Source organism: Lolium rigidum, chromosome 1, assembly GCF_022539505.1.
Source record: "Lolium rigidum isolate FL_2022 chromosome 1, APGP_CSIRO_Lrig_0.1, whole genome shotgun sequence".
NCBI classification, from domain to species: Eukaryota; Viridiplantae; Streptophyta; class Magnoliopsida; order Poales; family Poaceae; genus Lolium; species Lolium rigidum.
Window position 1 is genome coordinate 47803370 of NC_061508.1, and position 9511 is coordinate 47812880.

A 9511-nucleotide genomic window follows, 5' to 3' on the forward strand; every position below is an offset into this window, starting at 1 on the left:
GTGCCCGAGCACACCGTTTTATACCCGGAGGCAGGGCGGGGGCGGTGGTGCGTATTAAGGCCGCCGCACATAGCTAGGCCATTTATTTTACGTGGCCGGAGATAGACAAAGGTAGGTGGGTGGTGGCGCCATTAATCACCGGCGCTCTCGGAAGTGGAGCCGCCGTAGTCTATCGACGCGTGTTTGATTGCTCCTTCAGCGGCTACCAAACGGGCCAAAAGGGCTATCATCTGACGTCGAGAGGGCAGGCAAGGAGTTGCCAGCGATTGTATTGTATTGGGCTCCGAATGATGCCGATGCATTATTGAGCGTGCTGGTGTGACCAAAAAAAAAAGGCCGCACTATTGGGGTCGATATCAGATTGGCTATGGAGATGGTCTTATGAGCATCATCACGGAAAAGGGCGATGGAGATGGTCTTAGGAGCATCATCACGGAAAAGCGCGAAGAAGTTAGGGTAAACCACAAATCCTTTTCCTACATTGATTGCTCCGGTCAGCGGCGACCGGCGCCGCGTGTGAAAAAAATGTGAAAACGTGACGCCGGCGGTAAATCGAAAATGCTAAACCTACGGGCAAATGGTTACGGAAAAAGACTTACGGGATTACGTGCAGCTAGTCAATTGGTGCTAATCCTCTCACCTTCCTTGATTTGTGGGTTTTAGTCCAACTGAATTTCTCCACGTCCCTCCGTAAGTGAATTCCGTAATGTGCAGTCCGTATGTGTAGCATTGCCGGCGGTAAATTTGCGGCTCCGCCGGGCCTGGAGGCGAAGACCGCCGCGTAGGCCGGCCACGGCGTAAAAAGTCACCGTTTTTTCTTTCTTCTCTGTCGGCTTCTTATTAGGGTGCCGTTTCTCCTTTTACCTCCCGGGCTCGTGGCGCAGATTAGATTGGCTCTCGACGACGGCGTCAACGGATAGTGGAGTAGCATCAATCATGACTAACCGTGTGGGCGTGTGGGTTTTGGTTGCCCGTGCTGTTGTGGGCAGTGCACGTCCATCAATCTATTCTCGAATCATTGTGTCAAGCGAAAACGAGGGCCACCAAAAATGGCTGTCACATTTTTTTTTATTGCGAAATTTTAACGATCTATTGATAAACATCACCATCAGCACAATGAGTCTAAAAAATCAAATTTACAAATAGGTGTTTGAACCACTTATCAATGACTAGAAACACTAGCGCGAGCCGAAGGCACGCCGCACTCCTCGCTCATCCATCATTCGGAGATAGTGATGCATGCAAACTACATACATGAACATTGTAGTTGTGAGATTTGTCAAAAGTTGAATGTATCTACATACTAAATAGCATCGAGATATTCAAATTTTAACACCCAGACAACCTTCGTGGAATGGAAGGGGTATTTGTGTTTATACAATTTTATATCCATGTTTTACATTGACTTTTAAGAATTCTCCAATGATCCCGTTTATTTGATTATAACTCTACATGACGGAAAACCCCTATTTTGTGTATTGTTAACTTTCAGGAACATAAAGTGGATCTGGAATTTTTCGAGGATTTTTCCATGAAGACAAGCACCTGGAGCACTGGCCTAGGGGGTGGTCGTACCAGGTACGCTCGTTTCCTCCTTGAGCGCCCTCAAGCGCCCGTCTTCAACCCCAACTTCGAGTCTTGACCTAAATAATACTATAAAAAGGTATCCATGCGCAATCTTAAAAGGGGCAGAGCGGAAACACATAAACAACGAAATATAGTCAGAATCATCGAATATTGGAGGGGAAACGCTGCTGGAGCCATACTCGGTTGGATCCCCCCTTCTCCATCATCGTCATAATCATCATGGTCTCCATGATGAAGAGGGAGTTGTCCACCTCTAGATTATGGGTTTGTGGCAGTATCTTGATCTATGTCTCTGTTGTGCTATCATTGTCTAGAACCATATGAGTTGCCTTACATGATTATGGTTATATATGTAATTTCTATGTGGTGGATCATTGTTTTATGAGACGATATTTGAGATTGGAATTCTATTATGTTTTATTATGGGTTTTGCCCGTGTTATTGTGGGCAGTGCACGTACATTCATCTATTCTCGATCATTGTATCAAGAGAAAAACGAGGGCCACTCAAATTCGTTGGTATACTTTTTTCCTGCAACAGAAGCAAAAGATTTACGCTATCGACTAATACACGATAAAAGCAGAATTACATAATTAATTGACAAAAACCACGCGAACAAAGCTAACAAAGAAACTCTCTCAACATGCTACAAGTGTCAATTTTCCCCCACACATTGATTGCCACGTTGCAAGGATCCCATTTGAAAACACATCAACAACAACATGGGACACTACAAGTATAATAGATGGTCCATAGACGTCTCCTTATGCTGGCACTCTTCTTGCTTTTGTTTTTGAATGGTTTATCCTTTCGAATGCTGGAATGATGGCTAGCTTCCACATTATTGCTCTTGTTGTTCCTATTTGGCTTCTCCATCAAAAGCACAAATGGTCTTGTTAGATTTGCGGCTAGCACACTCCGAGCAAAGAAAACCGCAACACTTTGACAAAGGGAGCCCCGGAAACAGGTGGCAGCACACCTGTGCTACAACGTCATCACCTACAGAAACCTATGGCCGAGGGACTCAGGGGAGAAAGAAAAAAACATCACCCCAAAACAGTTTTGGGGCGGGAATAAATTTGAGGTCTGGCGGAGTCAATATTGGAGTTTGGTTCATTCGACAACAAGATTTGTTCAAATTGCAAGTGCAGTTTCATCTCCGAAATACCTTCATTATGTACTTGCCCTCCGCTCGCTGACTGTTGTGGTACCCCGCCGCCTCCGCTCCACGCACACGGAATTAGGCAGTTGTTTCGTACTTTGTGGAGACTACTACGTAAAATCTAAGTCGCCATGCTGGTCAGACACAATCAAGGGACAGTAGTGAACATCATTTTTTTATGTCAATGCCCATTTGTTATTACTTGTGAATGATTTTAGGTATGCCCGCTGCCAAACCTTCTCTCTGGATAACGGGCTCCGCCCCAAAATCTAGGCTTCAGAGGGCCAGAAGGGGCTTCAGTGGCTCCAACATGTGGTGGTGGCACTACTAGGGTCGGTTGACCGCCGTTTGTTGTCTAGATTCTTGACTGGGTGGTGGCTGCATCGGGTGGTCGGCCGTCATGTGGGATTTATTTCTTAAGCCCATGCTAGCTCATGGTGAGTCTAGGGTTGGTTGACGTTCCCCTTCGTTGTTTGCGACATAAAGATTCTGTTATATTGTGATCCAAATTCAATAAGAAGGCTAATGACGGGGAGAGGGGTGGCGAAGCCCTCTGCAGTGTGGATCGTCATCACCGTCTATTTATACCTCTTGTCCGCTAGGGTTTATTAGATTATAAGATAACCCACGATGTTTGTAAAACACTTTCTAATATAGTGAAATTTTGTTGGTTGGCGCCCGTGGTTTTTTACCTCTTTTTGTTGGAGAGGGTTTTCCACGTTAAAATCTTTTGTCCCATGTGTGTATTCTTGTTCGTTCTTCGTTATTTTCTTGTCGTGTTTATAACAGCTTTCTTCTCTCTGGAGTGGTGGTACAATCCCGCAACATGCATTTTGTCTCCAATCTTCCCATGCCCATGTAATACTCAGGGTCACGGTCATTGGTAGGGGTGAAAGCTTTGCTTGGAGAATATCGATGCTGATCAAGACGTATCTTCCTCCTTCGAAGCATGGTTATGGAGGTGACCATACCTTCCGATTCTCTAGTTCTGAGCAAACCCTAGGTCCAGTTTGTTAGACTAAGCTTAGGCGCAACAACATTGTTATCTTCTTGAAGATGCAACCGAACGAAGACCCCGTTTGCATCTCTTCGGCGAGGCTTGGTGATGATGCGTCGCTAGTGTTGTCTACTGCCCAACACGTGGGCCTCCGAGGCGCAATGTACATAACCGCCGACGCCTTCCTCAAGTCAGGTTGGATCTTGTCATCCACTCGCTGACTCCTTCTAGATGCATGAGGAGAGGGAGGGGGTCTGGAAAACTTGAATTCTGGTCGTGCTACTGTGGTGTCCAGCTTAGATTGTGGACGATGTCTTGATGTTTTGTGCCCAGGCTCTTCAGTATTCATGGGTGTAGGTAGAGTAAGGTGGGTCTTTGTTGCCAAGTTGTTTTGTGAGTGCGCTTTGTTCATAGTGAGTGTGGTGGTCAAGCCATTTCTATGATATTGAACTAGTCGCCATGGTTTTTATCTTATATGAAAATGGCATGTCTCCGAGGACATATTTTTAGAAAAAGAAGGATAGAGATTTGGTGCACATAGACACCAGTGATCCTTTTTTAAAAAAATGTTTAAAATTATATTTCTAAGTTTGAAAAAAAAAACTGAAAAAAAATCATGATGTAGCCAGTATTGTATCCCACAAACGTGTAAACTTTCAACTGAAAATAATTTTTATTTTAGGCAACACAAGAATAACAAATGTGTGGATCTGAATATAGTGATTCAAATCTCCAAAAAGAAATCAGACTTTGTCATTTTTGTGTAGCTCGGAAAATAAAACACTGAGAGATTCTGTACGTTAGTGCGATACATCATCAGCTCGTACATAATTTTTTTTAAACATATGAATGTAAATTTCGAATTTTTTGTTACAATGAGAGCACTGGTGCCTAGATCCAAAATGACTTTTCGGGAAAACAAAATATTTTAGCGTCGAATAGCCCTTTGTTTTTTGAGGGACAGTAACTAACCCAATTCCCTTATATGGCAACCCACGGCCCAGCCATTAAATGCGGCCCAGTTCACAGTTTTGCTTACACCCAGCTGAAGCCCAAGACAATCGTTTCATCCAATTTCTTGTTCTTCTTCACCAGGCCCAACCATTAAATGTTTTCGTATACAGTAGTACACCAACAAGAATGTTCTGGAATGTGTTCCTCTAGAAAAAAATCTAAGAAAATGTGCTCATAGGTATGAGATAATGACATGGTATATCCAGTGGAAAGCTCGGGCTTGCCTCTGGTCACCAGGCAGCTCAGCTCCTTACACCTCACACAAAATTTCTCGACGGTTCTTAAAGAAAAAGAAGTTTCTCGACGCGAAACCAAAAAATGTGGCCCAAAGAGAAGGCGTGCCCTGATATGATATCCAGCCCGAGAGCGATATGGCACTCTAATGCTAGACTGCTATCCACTGTGACGCGCACCGCTCCAATGATCACACACTTCCTACAGAAAAATGTTGATCACACAGCTTGTCTCCATAAAATAAAATCTTTGTGTTTTAATTACGTGCCTGATTGCTAGAACACGACGGGTCGATGGAGCCGAACCACGAGGTGACGAGGCTCACTCGCAGAGTCAGACTCACACTCACCGGACCAGCTGAAAGTCTCGGGGCAGTCGCGACAAGGCCGGCGGCGAGCTGATCCGAAAAGAGTACCAATTCCCTCCGTCGGCGTCCACAACTTGCGAGCGATTACAAAGCGATAAGCATCGCACGGCGTCACTCCTCCCTATATAGTCGTCGCATCACTCACTGACCTGCTCTGCATATACTGTGAGCCTGTGACTGTGAGTGGGAGAGGAAGAAGAGGGAGATGGGCAAGGGAGGGAAAGGCGAGGCGGCGCCGGCGGCCGTGGCCGGTGGCGAGGGGGAGAACATGGCGGCGTGGCTGGTGGCGAAGGACACCCTCAAGATCATGCCCTTCAAGCTCCCGCCGCTAGGTTTGTGCCTTCCAGACCTTCTTTGTTCTTCTGATTTTCGCCAGGTAAATCTACTGGCTCTGTTCTAGGAATTTTTGTTATCCTTTGCTACTAATTCGGGGTAAATCCGATCAGTTTCTGTGCCGATCGATCCATCTGAGTAGTTCTGAAATCTAGGTAGCGCTGACAAGTCACACTCTTTTTTAGATTATCCTGTCTGCTATGCACATGGCAGACGTGGGAGAAGAAGGCCCGTCTCAGAGAGTCAGAGTCGAGATTTAACATTTTAATTATGTTTTTTTAGACGAACCAATTCAAGTTCAGTTTCCAGACTGTAATTGACATCTGTGGCATAAGAGCAAAAAAGGCATCGGAAAAAGAAGGGGATATTCCTTCAGTATGTTAAAACATGGGGTTCCTCCTTCCCCGTTTGAGGAAATTTCTCTTGTTCGTGTTACTCTGGTAGGAATAGCATTTTCAGTTCGAGAATATCACCCAAACCACAAGGCAGCTCTTGAATTTGAGTCACAGCTTACATGCCTGTAGCATAAACTTCCTTCTTTGTTAGCACCAAAGGCTTACACTCCAGACAGCAGACATGTATTTAGCTGATTCATATGTGCAGTGACCTGTGATGGAATGGCGATGTTAGTTCTTACAACATGCTGGAATGAAACGACACTAAGTTAAGATACCTTGTCAGGTCCTTATGACGTTCGGGTCCGGATGAAGGCGGTTGGCATCTGTGGCAGCGATGTGCACTACCTCAAGGTGATCTTATCCTTCATCCACCCTGCAGTTTCTTGTTTCTACATTCATTGTGCAGGAAGTTTATTCCACGGATAATATTTGGGCGTTGTGCAATGATCTATTAGCTCCTAACAAATACTTCAGTCTGCCAGAGCACTCTGTTCAGACTGTTCTTGCTTTCAGCTAAAACTGTTTGCATCTGCTCGATTTGCAGGAGATGCGCATCGCACATTTCGTGGTGAAGGAGCCGATGGTGATCGGTCACGAGTGCGCGGGCGTCATCGAGGAAGTGGGCGGTGGCGTGAAGCACCTCGCCGTGGGCGACCGCGTGGCGCTGGAGCCCGGCATCAGCTGCTGGCGCTGCAGGCACTGCAAGGGCGGGCGCTACAACCTCTGCGACGACATGAAGTTCTTCGCCACCCCGCCGTACCACGGATCGCTCGCCGACCAGGTACACACCACGATCATTGTTCTGTAACTGTTCTTGATTGAGGTTTCGATCCATGCATGTGACGTGACGATGTGGTGGAATTTCGGGGGCAGATCGTGCACCCAGGCGACCTGTGCTTCAAGCTGCCCGACAACGTGAGCCTGGAGGAGGGCGCCATGTGCGAGCCGCTGAGCGTGGGCGTGCACGCGTGCCGGCGCGCCGACGTCGGCGCGGAGAAGAACGTGCTGATCATGGGGGCCGGGCCGATCGGCCTGGTGACCATGCTCTCGGCGCGTGCGTTCGGCGCGCCCAGGATCGTCATCGCGGACGTGGACGAGCACCGCCTCTCCGTGGCCAAGTCCCTGGGCGCGGACGCCACGGTGAAGGTCTCCACGAGCACGGATGACCTCGCCGGGGAGATCGAGCTGATCCAGGCGGCGATGGGCGGGGACATCGACGTGAGCCTGGACTGCGCCGGGTTCAGCAAGACGATGTCGACGGCGCTGGAGGCGACGCGGCCCGGCGGGCGGGTGTGCCTGGTGGGGATGGGCCACAACGAGATGACGGTGCCGCTGACCTCGGCGGCGATCCGGGAGGTGGACGTGGTGGGGATATTCCGGTACAAGGACACCTGGCCGCTGTGCCTCGACTTCCTGCGCAGCGGCAAGATCGACGTCAAGCCGCTCATCACGCACAGGTTCGGGTTCTCGCAGGCGGAGGTGGAGGAGGCGTTCGAGGTCAGCGCGCGAGGCCGCGACGCCATCAAGGTCATGTTCAACCTCTAGATCCTCCACGCTGCTGCTGATGTTGCTGGGCGGCATGGAAGGTGAACTGGGCAGCGTGCGTGCGTGCGTGTCCGTGCGCGCGCGTTGTGTATGTCGTGGAACAAGAAATGCCCCGTGATGACGCTGTGTGTGTCCCGAGTCCAGACTGCCGCCGCTGTAGGTGTGTGTGTCGACCGATATTATTACCGCCTATGTTTCAAAATAAGATGCAGATTAAAACGAGGGAATCTATACACTAAAAATGGACTGAATGGGATCTACGAGAAGGTAAAAGGTCTTGTATTCGTGAAACAAAACAAAAAAACTTCGGTGAAAAGAGAAGAGAAAGAAAACTATGGTGGAACATTTGAAATGCCCCAGTCCCAAATATAGTTCGTTTCTTCAATTAGCGGCTTGCAAATGATAACCTGTCGATGCAAAGAAATAAATGGAGAAGAAACCTGGAGGTTCATAATACATGCAAGATTTGTGGCAACAGGGTGGAGGGTAGCTTCAATGCGGTCATTGAGTATACAAAGGCTAGAGCTCTAAGATGTGAGATGGGAAAACAATGGGAATCGCCAAGGAAAGAAGATATGATTAAAACAGGTGAGGACTGGTTGTTGGTTCTGCTGGATAAGACAAAAAAAGAAATGCACCAGGCTATCATGATGTTGTTGTGGAGATGTTGGCAAGGCCACCATTAAACATTCGGTATATTTCCTCCTGAATTATGCAAATTCTTTACATGATAACCTGTGTTTTACCTCAAAAAACACGTTATTAGATCCAAAAGGGGAAGAAGCTAACCAATGTTGAACCATCAACCAGAAATGGAAGCCGCCGAATCAGGGATGGATCAAGGTTAATGTTGATGGCTCTTAGGTCGCTGAAACCGGACAAGCTTCGGTTGGAGTCGTAATTCGGAACCATACGGGTCAAGCTGTGTTTGCTGCCGGGAAGTATTTTCAAAAATGTTGTGATACTGAGGAATTTGAAGCTCTGGCTGCCAGAGAAGAGGGAGCTCGTCTGGCTGCCCAATGGTGGGACAAGCCTGTGATTTTCGAATCTAACTGTACCACTATTACACAGGCTATCCAAAGCAAATAACAACATTGGTCTCAACTCCAAAGTCTTCTACATGATTTCAATATGTATGCATCAAACCTGATACAATGGAGTTGTGTGCATGCAAAAAGAAATCAAAACAACGTAGCACATGTAATAGCTAGATATAAAATATCTATTGGTTTAGATTACTGCTGGAACAGAGACTTCCCAGATTGTGTGGAAGAGGCCTTGGCTACTGATTGTAAACGTATTGTACTCCATGATGAATGAATGAAATTTTTTCGTCCTAAAAGAAACAGATATATGTGGTAAGAACCCCCAACAATGAGAATAAATTTAGGTTTGTTTGATCAATGATCAATAAACACGAAAGAAAAAAAGGCCAAGACACGAAAAGGCATGATTGTGTCTTTGTAAAAGTGGAAAGATCGTAAGTTAGGGTATCCATGATCTTGCACACTAGTATCTCCAACATGGTCAAATTATAAGCTCTCATATTTAATAAACTCCCCTTTTTACCCGCAAAAAAATGCCAAGACGGCATGAAGCTTCCCAAATGATTGGCCCTGACCTTATCCCATGTGTCCACCTCCCTTCTGAATTGGATGGCAATGGGTACCCATTAGCCGTGTATCTAGCTAGTAAAAACTCATTAGGAGTATTAGTATGGGACACAGAATTATCCATTGGTATGTAAATAGAAACATACTGTACCTATTAGGAAAAGTAGGTACGGGGAGGGATCATATAATCCATATCTGTGTATCCATTTACTAGTCCAAAATTTATAAGTGGGGCCTCTATATTATTACACCGTACTTAAT

General features: G+C 46.6%; 1 protein-coding gene across 1 annotated transcript; it reads left to right on the forward strand.

Moving 5' to 3' along the window:
- Positions 1-5500: 5500 nt before the first annotated feature.
- On the forward strand, positions 5501-7859 carry LOC124685293 (sorbitol dehydrogenase-like). The gene is made up of 4 exons (XM_047219627.1): positions 5501-5693; positions 6376-6443; positions 6637-6873; positions 6966-7859. Exons 1-4 carry the CDS (start codon positions 5567-5569, stop codon positions 7635-7637), a joined length of 1104 nt encoding a protein of 367 aa, XP_047075583.1. The 5' UTR covers positions 5501-5566; the 3' UTR covers positions 7638-7859.
- Positions 7860-9511: the final 1652 nt, after the last annotated feature.